The sequence below is a fragment of the Meriones unguiculatus genome, chromosome 2 (genome assembly GCF_030254825.1).
Source record: "Meriones unguiculatus strain TT.TT164.6M chromosome 2, Bangor_MerUng_6.1, whole genome shotgun sequence".
Classification (NCBI taxonomy): Eukaryota; Metazoa; Chordata; class Mammalia; order Rodentia; family Muridae; genus Meriones; species Meriones unguiculatus.
In genome coordinates, this window is record NC_083350.1 from 63,166,598 (window position 1) to 63,192,020 (window position 25,423).

General features: G+C 40.6%; 2 protein-coding genes across 6 annotated transcripts in view; both read right to left on the reverse strand.

The window, feature by feature from the left end:
- Positions 1–25,423, reverse strand: part of Galnt1 (polypeptide N-acetylgalactosaminyltransferase 1) — a 125,368-nt gene that overhangs the window by 30,175 nt on the left and 69,770 nt on the right. For 3 of the 5 annotated variants that reach the window (XM_060377594.1, XM_060377593.1, XM_060377596.1), the window contains exons 11-12: positions 19,389–19,487; positions 17,930–18,064 (exon numbers count right to left, since the gene is read on the reverse strand). In XM_060377594.1, coding sequence (XP_060233577.1) covers positions 17,930–18,064; positions 19,389–19,487 — 234 coding nt within the window. Of the gene's footprint in view, positions 1–10,715; positions 12,839–17,929; positions 18,065–19,388; positions 19,488–25,423 lie in introns of those variants that run through there. The other 2 variants (XM_021649227.2, XM_060377595.1) reach the window with 1 other exon arrangement.
- Positions 16,583–17,441, reverse strand: LOC132652364 (small ribosomal subunit protein eS6-like). Its single transcript, XM_060377597.1, has one exon. The coding sequence runs from the start codon at positions 17,392–17,394 to the stop codon at positions 16,645–16,647; it is 750 nt and encodes a 249-aa protein (XP_060233580.1). The 5' UTR covers positions 17,395–17,441; the 3' UTR covers positions 16,583–16,644.

Here is a 25,423-nt window from a genome sequence, read left to right on the forward strand (position 1 = left end):
AACTGTGTGTGTTAGCCTGTTTCACTGGCCATAGAAAATGAAGAAATGGTAAAGGTGAAGGCCCTGAGCACAAAGGTATGCTGTGCCATGTGGTTCATACAGAGGCTCCAAATGACACCTAACAGCCATCGCCCCCAACCTCAGCAACATGGCCATACTTAACAAACATTCAGTGCAAGGGCTCCAGGCAAGATGGAACAGGCATACTCCTCATACCTGTCCTGCTAATCCTGAGACCTTCAAATAAAACAAACAGAAAGGCACAGGAAAGGTGGTGTGGGAAAACACACACACACACACACCAAACCAAACCAAAACAGTACAAAACAATGTGGTACGGAATCCTCTGGGGATTTCCTGTCCTGTGTTGTTTTTGCCTTGAGCATGTGGATCGGCTGCTAAAGAAGTCTGCTAGTGAGTACAGCAAAATGCTCCAAGACAAGATTAGTGAAGGGACCGAGGAACAGGCAGCCAGCAAGGCAGGCAACAAGAAATGCTAAAATAAACGAAGGAACAAAAGGCAGCCGAAACACCACAGTGTGAGGGGGTCTATGACCCCACTTTACCCTTGTTTTGTGACATGGAGAGCCTGGGCTTTTTCTCCTTGCCTAAGTGTAACAGGTCACACTTCCATCTTCATCCAGGGAGGTGAGAGAAAATCACAGAGCTATCTCAATGTTGACTTGAACCCAGCAGGTTCTGGGTATCAGCAGAGGCTGTGCAAGGAAACTTCTATATCGGTACAGAGCGAGGTATATTCATGCTAACAGCAAGCTAAATTTAAGATCCAAAGTCTCCACCTAACCCTGTTAGTTACTTCTCCTGTTGCTGATCAAATACCCTGCCAAAGGCAACTTTACTTGGCTTTGGCTCACAGTTCGAGATACAGTTCACGGTGGAGAGGAAGGTAGGAAGAGTAGGAAGAAGAAAGTGAAAAGTCCACGCCTGACTCAGCCCATACTCAGGAGTTATCTGACATAGATCTGACAGCATTATTCATAAAATCACTTCAGTCAGAATTATGAACATTCTTAAAACAAATGAGAAAATAAATACAGGGCTTAGCAAACAACAGGAAGCACATGGAAGAGGCAGGAGGCAGAGGCAGAATGGGGTATTTGAACTAAAAGCTTCAAGAATGGCATCAAAAGCTCCCTAGTGGTCTCAGCAGCACAACAGAGAAGGCAGAGGGAGACGACTAGTGAGGAAGACACAGAGCAATAGAAATTGCCCAAGGTAGGTAGCGGAACAGCAAATAAATCAGAGCCTGGGGAGCTCCTCAAATATAACAAAAGAACAACACTTGAGTCAGTGGAGTTGTGGGAGAACACTAGAACTTATGGGCTGAAAAATGTTCAAAGGAAAAAAAAAACTGATATAGTTCACATTTAGCAAGAGCCAATCCTATAGCCTTTAGGGGTTGGACAAATCTTACTCTAGACAAACCAAAAACAAAACACCTAAACCAACCAAATAAACAATTTCATCAAGACATATCAAAATAAAACATTTGAAAAACACACAAAGAAAAACATTTCTTATCTGCAAAAGAAAAATGACATCTTGTCTATAAAGGAAAAATGATTCAAAGGATAGCAAATTTCCCATCTGAAACCAGAGGCCAGAGGAAATGGCACAACATTTTTCAAGCGCTAAAAGAAAGAGCTGTCATTTCAGAATCCTGTGCCCAAGGAAGATATGCCTTAGGAATTCAGGGTGGAATAAAGTGTGCTCAGGCTGAACTAAGGGAATTTGCTGCCCACAAAACTACCCTATGAGACTGGCTATAAGAAGTTACTGGCACACAAAGAAAACAATGAAGAATAGAGCTTGACATTCTCCCTGCCCCCCCACACCTGACTTCATATATAGGAATATCTCAAAGCCAGGTACAGTGGTACTCAATGATGGTCCCAGCTACTACCAAGGGCTAGTAGCTCAGGTGTTCAAAGCCAGCAGGGCAACACAGTAAAATCCCATTACAAAAGGCAAACTGAAAAATAGCCAAAGATCAGAATTTAAAAACCAAAACATAAAATCCTTCCAAGAAAGTAGAGGGGTAAATCATTGTGACTTTGGTTTTGGCAATGGTTTCTGAACTATGACACCAAGCACACAAAAACCGAAATAACCAATATTTTATTAACAGTTAGGACTTTTATATTTGTAAGGATATCATGAAGAAAGTAAAAACAGGCTGGAGAGATGACTTAGCAGTTCAAGAGCACTGGCTGCTCTTCTAGAGAGCCCCAGCTTGATTCCCAGCACCTACATGGTGGCTCACAATTGTCTGTAACTCTAGTTCTAGGGAATCCAATGCCCTCTTCTGGCCTCTGTGGGGCATGCAAATGGTGTACAGACTTACATGCAGGTAAAGCATCCAAACACATAAAATTAAGTGTGTACACACACACACACACACATATGAAGCCAGCCATGTGAAATAGCATACTTGAAATGAAATATCCAGAGCAGGCAACAATCCTGAGGGAAAAATTAGATTAGTGGTTTCCTAGGACAAAAGAGAAAAATGAGGATGAGGGTCTAAAGCTAATGGAGCTTCTTTTTGCAGTAATGAAATGTTCTAAAACTGAGAGAACAATTCATTGTATATAATTATCTGAATATACAAAGAATTAAAATAAAAACATCATTAAAAAAAAAGAAAATGAAAAGAGAAACCCCAGGACTGGGGGCCAGTTGTTAAGAGCACTTCTGCTCGTCAGAGGACCCAGGTGCAGTTGCCAGCACCCGAGGGTGGCTTGTGACCACCCATAACCCATGCTTCAGGAGATCTGATGCTCTCTTCTGGTCATTGTGTACAATTACACTCACACAAGTGTGCACAAGTGAACATGCCTACACAGGTGAATACACACAGACAAATCTTCACAAAAAGAAAGCTGAAAGTCCAAACTGTTATCACAAAGGAAGTCTAGAACTAGAAAGTAAAAAAGAGAGAACATTAAAAGCAGAGGGAACCGCCAGGTGGTGGTAATGCATGCCTTTAGTCGCAGTGCAGAGGCAGGTGAATCACTGTGAATTTGAGGCCAGCCTTGTCTACAGAGTGAGTTCCAGAACATCCATGGCTACACAAAGAAACCCTGTCTTGAAACACCAAGACCAAACAAACAAAAAACCCCAAACCAAACAAACAAAAAACCCCAAACCAAACAAACAAAAAAGCAGAGGAAACCACAAAACTGCCAGCCTAAAACTTATCATTGGTAATAAAATTCATACTATAAATGACCTAAACACAACAATGAAAAGACAAAGACTTTTCTTTGTCTTGAATTTCAAATTATCCTAACTATGACATAAGAAATTTCCTTCTTTATGTGCGACATGAAGGTTGGGAGTAAAAGGATGGGGAATGCTACACCATTACTGAACTAAAGGCATGACTGTATTATCAACTAGTCAGATTTTTGGAAACAGCTAGGTGTTGTCAGGGAGCTATGCATGTTGGCACATGGCTGTAATCCTGGTATATGGGAGGCTGAGTGTGAGATCCTGTGTAAATACAAAGACTTCAGAGCAAAGAAAATTTCTGGAGACAGACTAAGCCATGATGAAAGAGAAGTCAATGGGGTTAATGCGATAGATACAGCACATGCTCACACAGAGCTAGATTATGTCTTAATGCACCAAACAACAGAACTGCAGAATTCATGAAGCAAAATGGACAGACCTGCACAGAAGCAGACAAACTCCAGGACACTCAGCATCCTCCCTGTGACAAGTCACAGAGCAACAAGACTGAACATTGACAGGGATAAGAGAATTCAACATCATCCAACAGACTCTACGGACATTTCTACAGTCTGCACAACAATATCATAGTCCATATTCTTTCCGAATGTCCGTGGAACATTCTTCAGTATAGATCCAACAAACCACAACACATTTAAAGGAATTAAAATCACACGGGTTTGCTCTGCAACCATAGTGGGCTCAAATTTGAAATCAATACAGAAAAAAAAAAAAAAAACTTGGGAAAATCTCCAAATACTTGAAACTAGGTGGCACATTTGTAAATAATTCATGGACCAGAGGAAATACCAAGTACAAGGGAAAAAGCAAGAGCATGGCAGTGAACTGAATGGCAATGAGAACACCACAAAACATGAGAGAAAAGCAAGGCTGAAACAAGAATCTATAGCATCAGAGCTTTGCAGGAACGAAGAGACCTTATAGCAATGATGTGAGCAGGAACCAGAGCAAAACAAGCCCCGTCGGAACCAAACAATGGAAGCAACAATGACAAAGCAGAAATTAAAAGAACTGAAAGCTGAAAACAGAAGAAAATCAGTGAAACAGAAACAGGTCCAACGAAGGTATCAATAATACTGATATGCTTCTAGCAAGCTAACAAAACCAGCAATACTAGGACTGAAGCAGAGACCGTTACACGCTCTGCAGAAATAAAAATCTAGGGCAAGATCATCTACCGCTGCACTGATTACTGAGACAATGTTGGGTTTCCCCTGAGCTCTAGGCTGGAACATACATGAAGCCATTTCATATTTTAATGGCAGGTATTCTGAACCCATTACCGCAGGACTCCAGTTAAAGTCACATCCCTCAGGTCAAATCTGTAGCACTGTCCTGGGCTCATTTGTTTTTCATCTGCAGTCAATGAAAACTGAGAACAAGTGTGCACTTGTGTGTGCATGTGTGTGCTCTACCACTAAGCCACACTCTTAGTCTCATAAGTGTTTATCTTCTAAATCTGCAACCCGATGTTCCCACTCTGTCTCAAGCACTGTCGTTCACTGGTGTGGGCAGGTACCAACCTTCCTGTACTCTTGCTGTTACTGCTCGTCCTAATAGGAGGCCCTCCACACAACAGCCAGAGTGGTAGCACTGAGGCATCAGTTCACCTGCTTCCTGACCACAAGCACTCTTTCTAGCACACTCGAATTTAAATCAGGGTTTTCAGCACTGCTGCTAAGCTTACATTGTCTGGTGCCTGCCTGATTCGGAGGCCTCAGATCTCCCTGACTCCTTGCCATGCTTGCCCAAACACCTTTGCCAGGTTCCCAGCATGTTCATAAGTGCCAGGGCCTGTCCCCCAACTGCTCCCCATTTGGAACACTGCTCACCCATGGCTTGTCCTCTGTGCTTTGATCAAATCTCCTTCTTCAGGTAGACTATCCCCTGGTCAAGGATGGCCCCTCCCTTTGTTTGGTGTCCCTATGGCTCAGTCTGTTACTGACTTGTTTAAACAATTAAATTTTTTAGCTGACAGGTTAAGAGCACTAGTTACTCTTCAATTCCCAGAAACCACATGGTGGCTTACAACTATCTATAATGAGATCTGGTGCCCTCTTCTGACATGCAGGCAGATGAGCGTCTACATAATAAATAAATAATCTTCAAAAATTTTTTTCTTGCATGCAGTGCCTGCAAAGGTCAGAATAGGGCACTGGATCCCCTGAAGCTGGAGTTACAGACAGTTGTGAGCCCTCATATGGGTGCTGGGAACTGAATCCACCTCTTCTGGAAGTGCATCAAGTTTCTTAACTATTGGACCATATCTTCAGGCCTGTTTATTTTTTTAAACTAGTCTCTTCCCTCCTCAACCCCCAGCAGCTTTATGAGGACAAGGAGTTCAGCATTCTAAGAGGCAGTGTGTTTTCAGTTTAATAAATGACAGCCACCTGCAAACAGCAAGAACAAATTGTTGGCTTGATATTTTTGCTTCTCCTTTCTGTTTCATGTCCTGCAGGCGGCACTTCCTGAACAGTCATGCCATAATGAAGATCACAGGCGTCCTTGCTTTGTTCTTGAATGAAAAAGCGAGGTCTCTAGAGGCTGTGGTTAAATATAATGCTGGTTGTGGTCTCAAAGAAAAGTAACATGGAATAGTTCTGAAAAGGCATGTTAAGTACATGTTTTTCCCATGAAACGTTGGAGCTGTTTTATCAAACATTCACTGTACCCATGGATACTTGGCTTCAGGTCCTGTGGGGTCTCTGCAAGCCAAACTGTTGACTTCTCTCACACATGACCTACTCATCTATCAGTTCCAGTTATGAAGAGACTGTCCCTTTCTGTCCCCGCAATCCCCACAGGAAACAAAGTACAAAGCTGAGACTCAAAACTCAGAACAGAAAGGAAGTTCTCTCATCTCTTTCCGTGGACTCACCCATCTTTCATGTGGAGGTCACAGAGCAACTTTAGTTCTCATCCTTAAGGTACCATCCACCTTGATTTTTGAGTCTCATTTGCCTGGAGCTCACTAGCTGCTGAGCTCTTCACTGCCTCAGTGCTGGAGTTACAAATGCATGTCTCCACACCTGGAATATTTGATTTTTTAAAACATGATTTCTGAGGTCCAAACTCAGGCCCTTATGCTTACATGGCAAACACTTCTATTGACTGAGCTATTTTCTCAGCTCAGAAGTAGCAAGTTCTTGATGCTAGTGAGGCAAGAGGTCAGGCTTTAGCCCTCTTGACGTACAGAACAGTGGAACTTGTCACCTGCTGGAGAGGAAGTTTACTGCTCAACTTAGTTGTGGTCTTTCTGAGGTTCCAATGCATCCTTGTTAATTCAGGTTTCTTTCTTTCTTTTTTAAGTTAAGCTAATCACAGGAAATGTACGTGCTGTCCACATTGTTGCTGTCCTATCTTACAATCATTACCAACTCCAAAGTCATTCAAAGTGTTCCCTGTTCATTCTTGAAGGCCTTTTACAATTTTAGGCCCTGCATTTAGGACTTTAAACAAATACTTACGATGCAGAATAAAGGTCCTTCCCCCCCACTATGATAAGTCTCAAAATGAGACAGTGTTTTCATATTTTTATGTGCATGGGTATGTCTTTACAATATATACATGCCACCTGGTGCTTGCAGTGGCCCGGAGAGGGCATCAGATCTCCTTGACCTAGAGTTAGACAGTTGTGAGTTACCATGTTGAGTGCTGGGAATCGAACCTGTGTCCTCCTGAAGAGCAGCCAATGCTCATTGCCACTGAGCCAATTCTCTTGACACTTCTATGTTAAAAAAAAAAACTCTTAGCTATTTCTTTTCCTTTCCACATAAATTATAGGATAATCTTATAAGAAATATTTTTAAAAGATTGTTTTAACTTGTTTTTATTTATTTTTTATGTGTGTAGATGCCCTGTATGTGCAGGTGCTCACAGAGACCAGAAGAGGACATAGGAACCCTTGGAACTGAAGTTATGGTAGCTGTGAGCTATTTGACATGGATGCTGAAAACTGAAGTTGGGTCCTCTGGATGAACAGCAAGTGCTCTGCTAAGACAGCCCCTCTATCTACAGGAACTCTTTGAGATCTACAGAAACAACATTAGACTTTACTATTGCATCATCCAATTTATGCACACTTCTGCATTTACTGACATCTTTTTCCATTACCTGTGTGGTATTGTAGTAAAAGCCCAGTGTCTGAAGTTGGGTTAGTATGAAGGACTCAGACACCAGGATATGGCATTGGAACCAGAATTATAGACAGTTGTGTTCTGCCATGTGGTTATCCCAAAGAGCAGCAAGTGTTCTTCACCACTGACCCATCTTTCTAGCTCCTACTTTTTGAACCCATGGTACTGTATTTTTAACATTGGCTACTAATGATGTAAAGTATCTTCAAAACCTATTTTCATTTAAAAATTTATTTTATATGTATGGTGTTTTGCCCATATGTATGTGTGTGGTGTTCGAGGAGGCCAGAAGAGTGTGTTGGATCCCCAAGAACTCAAGCTATGGTTGTTTTGAGCCACTATATGGGTGCTGGAAATCAAATCTGGGTCCTCTGGAAGAATATCCAGTATCCGTACTCTCTGAGCCAGATCACCAGCCTGGATTATCTTCTTACATCATCCCTTGACAGTTAATATCTTCTTTGGGAAAGCCAATTAAATTTTTTTTCAATTAAAATTTTTTACCCACCCAAAAGAAGCGTTCTATCTCCCTGAATTCCAGATGTTCTTGTATTTCAGATACAAGCTCCTCCTTATCAGATAACTGTCACCTGGTGTCCTATGGCATTCTGTGAAGTGGTGCCCTTTGCACCCCTTTCCCTTGTGGACCAGGCACTGACTCAGGGCCTCACATACACCAGGGCTCTACCCCCGAGGGTGTCCTTAAAGCACAACTTTTATGCTTTTATAGAGTTCAATTTATCTTTTCATAAAAACAAAACAAAGAGCCACCACAGCTCTTGGTGCTTTTAGTTTCCTATCAAGAAAACTACTGCCTAATTGTTTTTAAATTTTTTTTATAGGGTTAAGGATATAGCTTAGTTGGTATAGTTCTTGCCTTCCACACATTAAGCTCTAAGACTTATGATTTTATGTATATAGGTACTTTGCACACGCACACACCAGAAGGCAGTGTCACAGTGTGAGCTGCCATGTGGGTGGACTTGAACTTAGGACCTTTGAAAGAACAGTGAGTGCTCTTGATCACTGAGCCATCTCTCCCACCCTCCATGCAACAAGTTCTAAATTCAATCCTCATTACTGCATAAACCAGGCATGATGGTACATACCTGTCAACCCCAGCATTTAGGAGTGAAGGCAGGAGGATCAGATGTTCAAGGTCACATGACATCCTCTGCTACAGAACAAATTCATGGCCAGCCTTAGCTTCCTCAGGTCCTGTCTCAAAAGACTTCCATATATTTAGTTCTTAAATTATATATATATGGTATGATATAGGGGGAATTACTTTTGGTTTAGTTGTCTACAAAATGGAAATCATAAAAACATGATTCCATTAAATATTCTTGGAAATCTTAAAAAAAAAATCAACTGATTATACTATAGGAGGTTTTCTGGACTGTCTAGTCAGTTAATCTTTACCCTTTAATTTACTCTGGTCCTGATTTTTCCATAACAATTTTAGGATTTGCTTGTCAATTTCTGCAAAAAGCATAAAAGTGCCACTTGGGATATTTTAATAGGGACTGCACTGAATCTGTAGATCAATTTGGGAAGTGTTAATTAACCAACGGAATTCTGTGGCTAGGTTTCTGATTTGGTCTTAAGGTTTGCTAAGTAGTAAGAAGCCAAATCATGGCTGAGAATCCTGAACGGTGGAAAGTTAGATTTAGATGTGTGTCGAGCAAGAGTCATCCCTGCAAAGACACTAATTACAGACCCCAGGAAGTCTAGGGGCAACAAGGCTGTCAGGTAGAAGGGCTTGGGAATGGAAGAGGTAGGAGCGTATGAGGCTATGCCTTCATTGAGGCACAAGGGCAGTCACCTTCATTCCCTCGGGGCTAGCAGTTCACAAACAAAACACAAAGCTTCTCTCCAGCCAGAAGTGAGTGACAGCACATGCCTTTTATCAAGCCCTTAAAAACTCCTGAATGAGTTCTAGGACAGCCAGAGATACAGAGTGAGAACCTATCTCAACACAAGCAAAAAAGCAAAACAACAACAAAGCCAAACAGAATACTACTAGCTCAGTTCCAATAGGAAAACTTAACTTCCTGAATTAACTGCTTGCAGTTTTTGCTAAACACACACACATATATATGTGAGCTATTTTTATAATCTACTACTACTCTTGTGCTTCAGAAGTTTTAAAGCAAATCTTGATGAGAAATGAAATTATTTTTCTTCTTCAACATTATCTTAGCCATTCTGCATTTACTGCATTCCAAAGACAGACACACACAGAGCAATCCCCACAAAAAAAGCCTTGAGATTTTTTTTAAGAATCTACAGACCAGTTTGTGGGACACTAGCATCTTAGCATTATGGAAAGCTTTGAATGAGTAAGGTCCGTTCACTGTGTTGCTCTCTAATTTTCCCAGCACTTTTCTGTAGTTTCCAAGGTCGAGGTACGTAACTTTCTTCCTAGACATCTGATCTCTTTAGTGGTACTGTAAGTACATATCTGAAACTGAGAACTACTTTCATGCATACACATACTGCTGAGCCCTGCATATCAGCCTCGTACTCTGAAAAAACAGTTCTTACCAATTTGCCAAGCCAAATGTTCTTTAATACTCAAGAAATCAGAGAGCAGAAGACATGCTAAGCACTTGCAAATAGATTTAACTTCCAAAAAGAAGAAAGCACTTTTCTTCTGTACAACTGCTGTAGCCAGCACTCTAGAAACACTGCCTCCTAAATTTCTTTTGTAAAGAATATGTTAGCTGTGGAGTCAACACACTTTGGTGTACTTCGTGGAAGATGAGGGGAACACCAACTCCTTACAAAGGACCTATTTTCCAGCTAAAAGAACAAGTCAAGTGAGGACGTGGCAGGAGGGCGAACAAAAACAGCACTTATCAAGATACCAATAGGACTGAGAAACATTCAAACAGACTGTAACTAATGTAGTGAAAAGATCTGTGAGATTCAAATTGTCTTGACCAGGCTTGGTGGTTCATACCTTTAAATCCCAGTACTTGGATGGAGGCTTGAGGCAGGAGGACTGCTGTGAATCTGAGGCTAGTCTGGGCTATAGAGTAAGGCCCTGTCTTAAAAAAACAAAACAAAACAAAACAAAACAAAAAACAAAAAACAAAAAACACCTTTATTTGTCACACTTCTGATACTTCACTGGCCAAAATAAGCCCAATCTCATCCTTCAATTTCTTTTTTATTCCTTTTCTTCTCAATTTGGTTCCAACAGAGATGAACATCTGCCTAATCCACAAAAAGCTATGACGAAAGGATCCATTTTACCTTCAAGTAAAACCAATGTAAGGCACAACTACTCAGGAATACTTTATATTTTCAAAGTATTTAGGAATATTTTAATTATAAAAATAAAGGCAATGAGATTATCTAATAGGTTCTAAAAGTACCAATGAATTACGTCACTCACATCCCCCCACTTAAAAAGTGAGACAAAATTTTAAATCACAATGCTGTTAAACTTTTACAATAAGGAATAAGCCCATGCTATGTTAGGGTACAAAAATCTGAAATTCTGAGCATGAAAATAATTTATTAGACATCTGACTGTTCAAACATTGCACCCACTGGAGATAGAATTAACGTATCTCACAGAGGAGAAAAAGTATTTCAGCCAACACCTGCTTTCAGATTTCATGGGGAGTGTATGCATCTGGAAGACAATCTTACCCCAAGCATCCATATGTTTGATGCTGCTTGGATGAATGATGAGAAATGATGTGTATACAATGGGCAAATGTCACTGGTAATGTGACTTCCAGGAATACTCTTAAGCATGAGAAATAGCACTTCCTGCAGTGAGTCTTTTGATAATCAAAGAAAAGAATACCATTAAATATAACCTGACATGGGAAGCAGAGAGTATGCATTTTGGCCAGTGGATTGCTTTGGAAAAATGTGAGATAAAAAAGTAAACGTTAATTAACAGCAACTTTTAATATATGATTGTTACTAAAAACCAGAGTAAAGAAAATCAATTAACATAATCGAATTTAGGGAGGAAATGTAGGACTGGAATATGGAATCATAGCTGCACTTCTTTGGCTAACTCATTAAAAAAATGCCAATTAAACATTTTCACTCATTTTTATTTTTTTTTAAAAAAAGCAGCAAATCAACATCACAACTCAGGACTAACCTAAATGTGCACCTGACAGTGAAGCACAGCTATGTGTAGAGTGGAAACAATTTTCAAAATAACCCACAAATATATGACCTCCAAATATCCAAATAAACAACCACTCTTTGTAAGTCTTTTGTTAAGTGACTCACAGGGATCTGAGAAGTTATTGCTGTAAAAACAAATCTGTAATACAGTAGCATGAGTTCTGGGTATTAAATATAATCAGATCAACTGAGTTAAGTTGAAAACATGGTAAGAAACTGTGTGGGGGTGAGAGGGTGGGGTGAGACAGAGTCTTTAAGCCAGATGGCCCAAGGACAACTGAGATATCTCTAACTTTCCAACTGAGACCAGGCATATTAAATCTTCACTTTTTTTTTTAAAAGAAGGCAATTAAAACTTACAATTCCAACAGACCACAAAACAAATAAAAATATTGTAAAAAGAAATCCAAACTATGTCCAGAGAGCTCCACCCCGCCTGCCATCTCATTTTCAGCACCCCATGGAAAATAGAAGCATTTGACTATCACAGATGAAAATAAAACGAATGTCACTGGAAACAATTTTTCCCCACTGAGGTATAAAATCTATATAGAAATCTGATACTATACTATAACAAATTGTACTTCTCATAATTCTGTTTTAATTTCCTTTAAACCCTGTTTGACATAATTTTTATTGTTGTAAAAATGTTTTCATGATTCTGAACCTGGTTTCAGTTCTTTTCCACTTAATATTCTATCAGTATTTAATATTCCGGATGCTGATTCTGATCAGGAGATCTCTTCTTCATGAGCACATTCAGCAGAAATGGTTGATGTGCACACAAGCTGTGGAAAGTGCGTCTATCCAGAGAGCACTCCTGAGCCTGTTTTGGGATCTGAAGGCTATTCGCCACTGTTCTTGATGAAGACTCTTCCAGTCTTGTAAACATCAGTGTGCACAGTCTCACTACTTTGCAGTCTCATGTCCTGGGACAGGAAGGCTGGCTCACAGCAAGTAAAAAGCTAGAGGAGTCTGAGTTTTAATGGCTGATAAACCTTATATCCCACAGAAGAGAAAAAACACTTTTCCTTTTTTGCTACTTAAGAATGTGGCAGAAATGTATGCTGAGGTAGCCCAGTCAAACCTTCTTTCTTTTTTGTTGTTGTAATTTGGTCTCAGAATATTTCTGGAAGGGTGACATTTCGAAGGAGCCACTGCTGGGACCGGCTTCCAGTGCAGTCTCTAATGCTGGGCACCTGGCTGTCCTCTTCCGTGGCTTTATCCAGGCACTGATTACTATTCACATGCTGCAGGGTTAATTTCTGAAAGTAGCAGGGAAAACACACAGCATAACTAGAAAGTTGAGAAAAAGCAGTACCCTAACAGGTCCCGGCCTCTCTTTTGTGGAGATAGCATTGCACTTCTTAGTCCTGGCTAGCCTAGAACTTACTACATAGACCAGGCTGGCCTTGAACTCCCAGAAAACCACCTGCCACTGTCTCAAGTGTTGGGATTAAAGTTGTGTGCCACTGCCACTGCTACTTCCCATGCCCCCATGTCCACTTTAGTTTCCTTAAAGTAAAAAGAAAATTCCAGGCCAGGTTAGTGAACCTACTAATCTAGTTTCCTCCATCACACTTCAAAACAATCATTTCCATCATTTTTTTCATTTCTCTGTGATAAAGCTGTTTAATTCTATGAGTCTAACTAAACCTTAAGCTTTTAGAAACTTGGGTCCTTTTACAGACTCAAAGTATAACAATGCTGGAATAGCTGAGGCACAGTGCAGTCAACCATAAACTTAGATATAAAGTCCAGAAGTTATCCTTCTGATAGAGGGATGTATTGTGGCACACAAAAAGCACAGGTACTAGATTGGGTTCCAAGCCTAAGCAACTTGGATTTCTCACTTTTAAGCTAAAAATCACAATAAAACCCATATGTTGAGAAGGTTCTGTGAGACAGGAACAACAGAGTTAAATTATGTGGTGCCTCAACTGCATAATCAGGGAAAGATACAGCTATCTACCTCCATGTTTACATTTTAGATTTGATAACTTTTGTGCTGATTTTTAGGGTGATTTCTAAAGATTAACTCAGTGATAATGATCCACAATGAATCTGATAATATGCTCTAGAGCAAAGATTGCCAGTGTACTGGTGCAGGGTGCGTGCTGAGTGGTGTTCTAACAGGTCAAGTAACTGCAACGTTAATGAACACACACTGATCTGATTGTTTACTCACCTCTTGATTTTAATGTGATTCTTAAATCTGTAAGATCTCACTTCAATTTTTCTCTTTTTTTATGTTATAATATGAGTGTTTTGCTTGTATGTATGTCTGTATATTATGTATGTGCCTGGTGCCTTTGGAGGTCAGAAGAAGAAATCAGATCCCTTAGAAATGAACCACTATGCAGGAGATGGGAATTGAACTTAGGTCCTCTGTAAGAGCAGCCAGTGCTCTTAACCACTAAGCCAACTCTCCAGCCCCTGAAACATTTCATTTTCATAATGACTCTTTTAACTGCCTCCTGCCCCATAGGATTTCTGTGTAGCCCTGGTTGTCCTAGAACTCACTCTGTATACTAGGCTAGCCTCAAACACACAGAGATCCAGCTGCCACCATTGCCTGGACTTTTAAAAACAGTTCTGAAAATATAACAGAAACTAACGATTACATCCATTTACTTTTACTTCTAGTTCTGTATTACTCTGTAGTGTGTCACAATAAGAACCAACAAATAACCATTTACTGTAGATGCTACCATCACACTGACCTGAGGTTCATTATCATCTAGTTTAATTCTCACAGATGCAAGGGAACTGAACCTCGAAGAGAGTGAGTATAGCTGTGGTGCTTTTCTCATGCAGGTGGGTGTGGCTTACTGGCTGAGGATGGGCTTTGCAGTGACACAGCAGTAGTCAGACAGCCAGGCTCTACAGGCTTCAGTTTCAGTAGAGACAAAAACCAGTGCACAATTAAGGACCTATCCAACATTCCACAACGGCCTACAAAGGTGCTACCCTTCCTTAGGCTTGTGGTCGGTATTACTAAAAGCACAAGAAAATCAAGTACCACAAAACCTATGATTGGGCAGTTGGTTTTTTCCATTACAATTTCTAAAAACACACATTTCATTTACTTAGATTCTTTTTTTAAATTTTTATTTTTTTTATATTAGTAACAGTTTATTTACCTTGTATCCCAGCCATGGTCCTCTCCCTCAATCCCTCCCAATCGAACCCTCCCTCTCTCATCTCTCCCCTGCCCCTCTGTAAGTCCACTGATAGGGGAGGTCCTCCTCCCCTTCCACCTGACCCTAGTTTATCAGGTCTCATCAGGACTGGCTTCAATGTCTTCCTCTGTGGCCTAGCAAGGCTGCTCCTCCCTCGGGGTGGGGTGGGGTGGGGTGGTCAAAGAGCCAGCCACTGAGTTCATGTCAGAGACAGTCCCTGCTTTTTTTTGAGACAAGACCCTGCTATGCAGCAGGCCTCCATGGCCTCTGAGTGCTGGGATTCTAAGCATAAGCCACCACATTTGGATTTCTAGCATTTTTAAATGCTCCTGACTGAGTACTCAAGTGCTCAACATCCAGACTGAATGGCTATCAGCGGAGGTTAAGACACCAGGAGACTAATACTGGTGAAGAATCTTGCTCTAGACAAGGCTCTGGCAGCTGACAGAAGGTGCAGAGCTTCAAGGCTCCAACATTTTTGTACATTTTTGGTCATTTTGTACATTTTTGTACATCACAGGCCTCCTCAGAGAACAACTTCTGTAATCCTGGAAAGCATCCAGAGAGAACATGATTCAGGCATTGGGCAGGGAAGTGGCACATTTCTAACAGGAATGCTTGAAGGGGAAGGTAAATGCTTTCATTACTTATTGCAAAGGCTACCTACCACACAGAAAAATATTCATCTACCTCCTGCCTCCAGTCTCTAAATGTAAATGGGTCTCCACCTACACTGTATTCCAGAAGAGTCAGCACAAGCAGTAAAGACAAGAATTACTGTCATACTATAAATTTTACACAATACATAATAGAGACAAGGTTTAAACATGCACAAAAATGCAAATTAAATTAAAAACAGTAGGGTACTAAACAAAGAGTCTTGGATCAAGAATCTCAGGTCTGAGCTCTAATTTAAACCATCTACTCATTGTGTGACCAGGAGCAATTAACTTCTATACATGAAAACAGTAGCCTGCATTTTATTTTTAGGACTTTTTTTTTTTTTTCAATTTAAAATTTATTGATTTGAGGCTTCTATTGGGGATTACTGACACAAATGCCTACTCTCTTTCTGGCTGTTAACATTCTGATGGATAGAAGCAGGACAATTCTGATGGGCTGCTCCTTCCAGATCTCCCTCTCTGGAGGTTGCTGAGGCTACTGGGCTCACAAGGTAGCTTATCCTCCCTCCCCTTTCCTTTTTACAGTTAGTGATTCAGAAACACTCCCTAGGAAACATCTCAGCAGTCACCTTTATCTTGGGAATCTGCTTCTGTGAGAAACCAGCAAGACATAATAAGTTTCATTCCAGAGAAACAAACTTCGCAAAGTGACCTGAAAGTTCTAAAACTTTACATGTACAACCAGTTTTTTAAAAATACTTGAAGCCCCCTACATTTCTAACTGAACATTCACGTTTCAAACAAATACTGTGGCAGGCTGCACACTGACTAGTCAACGCCATCCTCAGTCTTTGTGTCTTGGCCATCTCACACTGTAAAGAAAAAAAAAAAAAAACAAGTGCCTGCTTTCCCTTTCCCTATCCTCCTTACAGCTGTGGATTCATTGTGACAAATCTACACCTCCCAAGAAATTACAACAGGTGGTTAAGAGCATTCCAGGAAAAACTTCCTGAAAAAGAGTAATATATTTGATAGTAAAAGCCATCATCCTTTCTTGTGGAGCAGAGATTACAGTTCTTAGAGTGAACCCAATTCACACCAGAAACCAATTTCCTAAAGACTTATGTTAAAAAAAATCACTCAATGAAGCTACTATAAGTAGGTTTGTGTGTGTGTGTGTGTATACACAGACACACACACACAGTTTTTGTTTGTTTGTTTTTTTTTTTTCAAGGTATGATCATTTATTTGTTCATTCTTAAAGACTTATTTTTGACTGGACTCAGACTTCGAAGTAGAAGCTCTCAGCGAGGACAGCCTACGTCTCTTGGCAATCTGTTCTTGGCGCTTTTCTTTGGCTTCCTTCATTCTCTTGGCCAAAAGTTTAGCGTATTCTGCAGCTTCCTCCTTGTTCTTCTTAGTACGCTGTTTCTTCAGAGCAATACGTCGGCGTTTATGTTGCAGGACACGTGGTGTGACAAGACGCTGAATCTTGGGTGCTTTGGTCCTGGGCTTCTTACCTTCTTTGTTTAAGGGCTTTCTGACAACATACTGGCGGACGTCATCTTCTTTAGAGAGATTAAAGAGTTTTCGGATTCTACTAGCTCTTTTAGGCCCCAGCCGACGAGGCACAGTAGTGTCTGTCAGTCCAGGAATATCCTTCTCTCCTTTTTTCACAATAACCAAGTTGAGAACACTCAGATTGGCATCCACAATGCATCCACGAACAGATTTGAGCTTTCTCTCTCCAGTTCTCCTTGGTCTATAACAAGAATGCCCCTTACTCAGCAGCAGGCGCACCCTGCCATGGGTCAGAACGCCCTGCTTCATGGGAAAGCCTTGTTTGTCATTCCCACCACTGATCCGGACCACATAACCCTTCCACTCTTCACCCAGGGCATCGGCGGCTACTTCAGTGGCCATGCGCTTCTCATAGAACGTACGAAGCTTGCGCTCATCGTCCACTTCAATGAGTTTCTGACAGCCGGTGGCAGGGAAGGAGATGTTCAGCTTCATCTTGACACAGCCGACGGCCCAGGAGGCGCCACGGAAAAGAGGCGTTTGTTTTGTTTTTTAAGAAAGGGTTTCTCTGTGTATCAAGTTCTGGCTGTCCTGGACTTGCTTTGTAGACCAGAATGGCCTTGAACTCACAAAGATCCTCCTGACTCTGCCTCCCAAGTGCTGGGTACAAAGGCATGCGCCACCATCTCCTGGCTTGTAAATAAGTTTAATACTGCCTGATTAATACACTGTTTTATTCCAACAAATTGAAAATAAGGAGCTTCTTCACTTAAAAATCTGTTGGTTGTCACAATTAACTGTGCCATTGGCACCTACTGTAAGGAAATAGAGATACTGTACATCCTTCAAGGAGAGGGACAGTTACACCCATAATGTCAACAGCACACATTCAAAAATAAGAAGAAAACATCTGGACCACAGCCAATGGCTGTATTAACTATACTAGTTACTATTAACACACTAGCTACAGAATGCAAATGTGCCAGTGATGTGCTGGAGCTTTACTCCTATAGGCAGTTGGGTAACTCACCACTGGGTCGTACTCCCAGAGCTGGTTGCCTTTTAGGTGGTGGCATTTGAGCATGGTAACCGGGCCATTAAGTTTGGAGACATCCAAACAAAGGTCATCTGTTCTAATTTCTTTGTTGGCAGTGTAAGAGAAAACCTGAAAAGCAAACATAACCCATGTAAGAAAGTTGTCAGCATTTTAGATGGCAACATTTCCATACTTTGTAGCCATGAGACCTGGAAACATCAGGAATTAGCTTCAACAGGCACAAAGGAGCATATGAGCATGTAGATATACACTAAAACTCCAGTTTAACCTTTTCCTGGGTTACACCGAAATAATGTGGAACTATTGCAAAACACGATTTTTGTACTATGTAATGGAAAGATTCAGAAAAGCTACACTAATATTATACAGAGAAAAGTAAAAGCCATCTTAGTTCTCTGTAGACTGAGCACATTACTAAGGGCAGTCATCTGTTTTTTTGTTTGTTTTTCTACAAAGAACAAAATAAACTTTGTGCTTAGCAATGTTAATTCAGTTGTCATAGCGGCCTTTAAAAATGTTTTATTAAAAAAAAATTATTAGAAACCAAGTGTGTGGTGCACACCTTTAATCCCAGTGTTCTGGGAGACAGAGGCAGATGGATCTTTGTGAGTTCAAGGCTAGCCTGGTCTTAAGATTGAGTTCCAGGTTCCACAAGGAGTCCAACAAAGCCAACAAATCTGAGCCTGGGGGCGGTGGGGAGGTCCTGCAGAGACTGATGCACCAACCAAGGACCATGCATATAGAAGACCTAGACTCCTTGCTCAGATGAGCTTATAGGCAGTTCAGTCTCCATGTGGATTCCCAAGTAAGTGGAGCAGGGGTTGCCTCTGACATGAACTCAGTTGCTTGCTCTTTGATCACTTCCCCCTGGCAATGCAGTCTTGCCAGACCACAGAGGAAGAGGATCCAGGCAGTCTTGATGAGATTTGATAAACTAGGATCAGATAGCAGGAGAGGAGGACTCCCCCTTTCAGTGGACTAGGGGAGGGGCAGAAGGGAAAGAGGGAGTGACACTGAGAGGAAATGAGAGAGGGAGCTACAATTGGGATATAAAATGAATAAATTGTAAAAAAATAAAAATTAACAACAACAAAAAATTAGCAAGTTCCAGGACAGCCAGAGCTACACACAGAAACCCTGTCTTGGGGGCAGGGTACCACACATCATTAGAAGAGGCACGTAGCTCTCTTGAGTTCAAGTCCATCCTAGTCTACGTTGCAAGTTGTAAGCTAGCCAAGGCTACACAGTGAGACCTATCTACAAAATAAAATATATAGCAATCATTAGATTGAAAGTACCCATCACCTAATATTCTTTACTAACTTTTCTTTAAAGATATAAAAATGTTTCCTGAGTAATGTTATAGGATTAAATGAGCAAAGTACGCCAAATGAAAAGCTATCTCTTTTAAAAGTTTAAATAAGAGACTCACCTGATTGCCTCCCATACCATGACAATTGAAAATTCCAACCTTTTCATTCTCTTTTCTAGCCATGTTATCTAGACATTGATTTGTTTCCACGTTTCGTATCTGTGGAACAATGAAGACATCAGGAATTAGGATGCTGGAGCTTAACTAGAGGAGAGCTACATACAGATACACTAAAAGTCAATCCTTGATTATTTCTTTAGTGGCACTTTTATCTTGGGTGTAAATAACAGCTGCTTGGTACAGTAAAGACTGACCCATTCACATGTAACTGGTGAAGTCATGAGCCCTAGATGAGAACCTACGACTGCCCCTTTTCTGAACCAGTATAATTTCTAACTACATTCCAAATACTTCTCTGGGTAGATCCCAGCCCCCATTAAAGAAGCTTCTTTATGAACCAGATGGAGACTTACATAAAGCCACAATTAGTCTAAATACCAAAAACAGACTAGAATGGTCAGCCCTATTGATATAACATAACCCCTACAACAAAGGCTCAGAGAACATCATGAAAGGAGCAGAAAGACTGTAATACCAGAGAACGAGGGTTTCTACTTCAAGATAGATCTTCTATATGACAGGGAAGTTGCACCAATGAAATCTCAACAATAAGGTCGGCTAAACATGACCTGCATAAAGACAATACTGGTTGATATGCCAATGAAGATGGGGGAAATCTTACAAGGTCCCACTTCTAGATGAAGAGCTATAGGCAATTAATGGCTATTAGAAAGGGAGAATCAGTTTCCTCCAGGGTCAAGCCCTTGATAGGTTATCCAGTCTTAAACACATGTATATATGAGCAACATTAAATGGACTTAAAGTAGGGTATGTGTGTATATTTGTGGACTTATGTATATGTATGTAATAATTAAAGAGGAAGAGGTTTATAATTTGAGATAGGTGGAGGGACACAGGAGGAGTTTGGGGGAGAGAGAATGGTGGAAATGATGCAAACACAGTGCTTACATATGAAGGTTTTTTAAATTTTACATTAAAACTTTTCTAACTTGTTCTTAATTCTTTCACTGTTCCTTTAGAGTTTATACTTAGTTCAAAAAAATAACTTAAGGTTATTATTCAAAGTTATTAAGTTTAAATAACTTAAATCTAATAACTCCTCAAGGACATAGATATTACTTCTGACAATCCCTCTGATGATATCTCAGGAGACTCTAATAGACATTTTTTCTGGTCAAAAGAGCTTTGGAAACTGGCTTGTGTAGAAGCAGCCAACAAGGTAACACAAATTTCACTTTCCCATTAGATAGATATCCATTCCACAGAAGATGTTTAACTGAGTCATCGGTAGAGGAATATCAGAATATGTTCAAGTAAGGCACTCAGGTAAGGTACTGAGACTGTTGCTTAAGAAAAAGTAGGGGCTAAGTCAATGTTAGAACCATTAGAACAGCCTGAATCAGTGACTGCTCTGCCATATTAGCTAAATCAGGCAATGTCTGAGGTTGCATCTCTTTGGTTGCTTACAATACTCAAAGGTGTAACAATTATTAGCTACTATGATGAGACATTTATTTGGTTCCAAATCCTACAGTGTATGTCTTGGAAGGCAGACTTGGCTGACGACAAACATCCTAACAATCTTGCCCCAGAAATGAGACTTTTCATTTGGATGTGACCTGGTACAAAAGGATCACAGGCTGCATTTCTAAGGCAATGTCAAGAAGACCACATATAAAGTCTATGCCACTTAGCAAGCTAGCAGGCTAGAAGGTAAGTGGCCACTTTGCCTTGATAACCATCTAGCATGGGGTGGACGCATATCACCTTTTAATTTGCCCAAATTCCAGCCCAGCTAACAATGCTTAGGCATTGTCCAAAATTGGGTCAGTTCAAAGAAACCTTTCATTCCCCAGTCTGAAGGAGTGGCTACTCTAAATACTTGAGAGGTATGTCACTCAACCTAGATTTTCTCCGCTGAATGTATAGGAAAGGTGGGGAGGGCACATCATGGTTTCATTCACTAGCATCAAACTTCCTCTGTGCTCACCTACAACCTACATTTCTGTTGACCCTCTTTCCCCAAACCCTTACCATCAACAGCCCCTGCCTTACTCAATCAAGAATCTGTATTCACCTGAAGTCATTACAAGAGAACTTCTCAGGCATCCATGCAAACCACCACTCTCATGCGACCTGTACTTGACCCTACCTCTTCTTTCTAATCTGTCCCAAAGCATGAAGTGCCTATTTCCATCCTTTACATTAACCCCCACATTTGTGCTGACTCCCATCTCCTATTCAGTTAAATACATGATGCCTACACTGGGTCTTTCGTGTAACATAAAGTATACCACCACAGCCAGTTTCAAGTAGACAGCTCAAAAGGGTTAAGCACATTCACACGGTTGTGAAACACATCTCTAGAAATTTGCAGCTTACAAACCTGAATTACTTTAACCACTGAACAAGCCATCTTTTCCACCTCCATTAGTCTCAGGTGGCCACTACTTTGTTTCCATGAACACAACTATTGTAGTACTTCATAGAAATGGATTTATACATTATTTTTGTCACCAGCCTACATCACTTAAGCAAAATATCTTCAAAGTTCATTATGAGGTAATATATGCCAGCTCATCCGTCCTTTTAAAGGTTGAATAATTTCCCACTGTACGTACATGGCAACTTTCTGCTTACCATTCATCTGTCTGGGGCCTCTGCTACTTAAGACTCTGCCACTATTGCTGCCACAAACATGTATCTCCCCTAAGATCCTGCACACCTGGAGGTCAGGTGACCACAGCACAGGACAGCCATGTTTTCTAGTGCTAATCAAGAGCACTAGCACTGAGTCAGATCTCAGTCATACAGGGTTAACTTTCTGAAGAACTGCATATTATTTTCCAAAGCACTTGTTCCATTCTAGAGTCCCACTAACAGTGCACACAGGCCCTCATTTTCCTACATCCTTGCCTATACTTGCTGTCTTTTTTTTTTTTTTTTTTTGACAGAAATTTTCCTAAGGGGTGGGAAGCTGGCTTGGTCAAATTTTCTCTTTTAGGTCATTCTCATCAGCACAGGCTTCTTTTCTTCTTTCTCTTTAAAGTAGCAAGCCCACTTAAATACTGAATTTAAGTCTGAATATTAATCATGACCACCAAGTCTTACAAAGACTGGGTTCATCATTCTTCAGATTTCCTACGGAGGTACCCCAGTAAGGTTCTGACAGAGCCTATTGTATTACAAAGAACCTCTTCAGGAGACACACAGAATAGTACCCACTGGTAGAGGTGCATCTCATAAATATAGTTATTGATAGTGCATTATAAACAGTACTCAGTGTAGAGCAAGACTTCATGTTCCCACCTAACATACCTTGCTTAGGTTTATAGGCTGGCAGACAATTACAAGACTTGAGCCTCTCAAAGCTGTATTTTATTTTTTAAAGATTTGTCTTGAATGTGTGTGCACAAGGTGTGTGCCTGCTGCCATGAAAATCAGAAGACCCCCACAAGACCCACTGGGACAAGAGTCACAGATGGCATGAGCCACTATGTGGCTGCTAGCAATCAAACCTAGGCCTCTGCAAGGACAGTAAGTGCTTTAATCAGAGTCGACTCTCTGCCAAAGCTCTACTTCTTTTAGCATCACTCCTTGGTTTTATAAATGATTAAGGTCATCAACCCCATTCTTGCACAAATTTCCTGGGCATTGCATGACTTCAAGGGGACCAAGACATTCATAATAAAGCTTTGAAGAACCCTGGTACAACTAAGGCACCAGACCCCAAAAAGTGACTGGGAAAAACTCAGCACACTGTTATAGTTTCATAAAAATAAATAAACCATCTCCCTTTTCCCATTTCTCCTCTAGCTATCCTCCACTTCTCTGCATTATTTTATAGCAAAATGCCTTGCCTTGCAAGACTGATACATAATCAGGATACATAACCAGGATCTCTCACTCTCTTGAAACTACTAGAGTCCTTAATACTCTCTCAGTACTGACACAGAAGGAACTAACACTATCCGTATGACCAATTCTCCATACTCATATTATCCATCGTCTCTACAGCTGTCAACACAGCTGAACACTCTTTCACTTAAGTCCCTCAGACACCTTTTTCCTGGCTCTCCTTTTAACTTAACGGTTTTGATGTTTGAAACAGGGTCTTCTTATGTAGCTTTGGCTGTAAATCATGCTGGACTCAAACACACAATGTTGCCTCTGCCCTCCCAAGCACTAGGATTAGAAATATGCATGCCTCCCAAACTGTGCCAGTTGCCTATGGCTGGGTCCTCTACCATTTGATCCTCTACATGGTTTTTGCGTAACAATGTATATATGTATGTGTATGAGTGACAACCTTGGGTGTCAGTTTTCCTTTTGAAATGGAGTCTTTCTTTTCTCTTTGCTACTGTATAAGCTAACTGGCTAACTGACCCTGGAATTTTTAGGGATTCTTGTCTCTGCCTATCTTACCACAGGAGTACTGGGATTACAGAAACACATGTGTTCAGCCTTACATGGGTTCTTGGGATTTGAATTCAGGTCCTCATGTTTGTGAGGCAAATGCTCTGCTTATTGAGCCCTCTCTCCAGATCCCCCTTATTATGGTTTCGTCCTTAGTTTTTAATTAGCCATCTACTTGTTCTTTTCTTAGACAAGTGACCTCCTTATTTCTCAAATATGCCAAGTACACACTAATCTTAGGAACCTTTGTACTCATTCTGACCTTGCCCTGAAACTTTTACTTCAACAATGTATATGTTTTAGTTATTCATGTTCTTCAGGTTTCTGCCCATAAATTATCTTAGGGGTACCTTCCGCAAGTACTCTATGTAAAACAGCATGATTTTCATGCTCCTCAGAAATCCTCTATCTTATCTGCTCTTGTCACTATCTGACATACTGTATATTTTTCATTTCTATAGTAGATTATAAGATCAACAAGAGTGGAATTTTCACTATTTTATGCCATGTAGATACCCAAACAGTTGCTGAATGAATATAAATCAGTGAAAGAAATGAACCTCCTACAGAGTTGGAGCTATATACCCCGTGTTTCAGGGAGACTGAAGACAAAGATATGGTTGTGGTCCTCTTGACACATAGCCTCATGTGCAATTATGGCTTACAAAAGGAAATCTGTCCTGTTGACTTCTATCACGAAACAGCTGGATTTCCCCCTCTACTTGGCTTTGTAATTTTTTCTGTTAGTTTGTAATTCAAAGTGCATAAAGATGCAGCAAACTGCAGTAGCCTAACTGTTCCACTGCTACAATGGAACAGTGGGACAAAGGCAAGAAGAACAGGCAGCACAGACATACTTCTGGGTCTATCTACACAATAAAAATGGAATTTTTTTGGAAGAGGAGAAGGAAAAAGCATATTTTTACACTAACAAGTAAAAAAGAAATAAGTAAAAGAAGTTAAACTTTACCAACTGGAGGAAAATGCTTCAATAAAGGCTCAAGCAAGCAAAAACTCACTGAAACAACAGGTGAGGATAAAGAGTATACCAATGATTGCTTGTAACTGCATACACCAGCAGCCAGAGGATTCTCAGTTTGTGAGCAATCTGCTATCTAGGACAACTGCTCAGCCCTAGTGTAAAAGTGACCCAAGGCAGGAAGGAAACATAGATATAAAAACAGGGTCGATTTACCCTATGGTGTCCTATTCCTGCAGACCCAGTCAATATGCCTATGCTCCTGAAAGACTGCCCTTCCTAAAATCTTTCTGTAAACCCAATGATTACAATCCCAAAAAGGATGTCAAGGGGGCCTATGCCGTATACGGTACTTTAATGAATACTTTCATACATTTGTTCCTAGATTATTATTATAAACAGCTAAACTAATGCTACATCTATACTAGGCTGTTGAAAATTATTGCCTTGAGCTCACAAATAGGATCTTGGGGAGTTAGGATATTACTTGGAAAGGATACCTCTGATCTTCTGGTTGACAGGCTGGCGTATTCTGCTCTAGTAAAGGACTAGTACAATGCTTTTGCTTCAAAAACTTGGGATGGGAGTAGTCAAGTTCCAAGTGGTAAAGTACTCATTA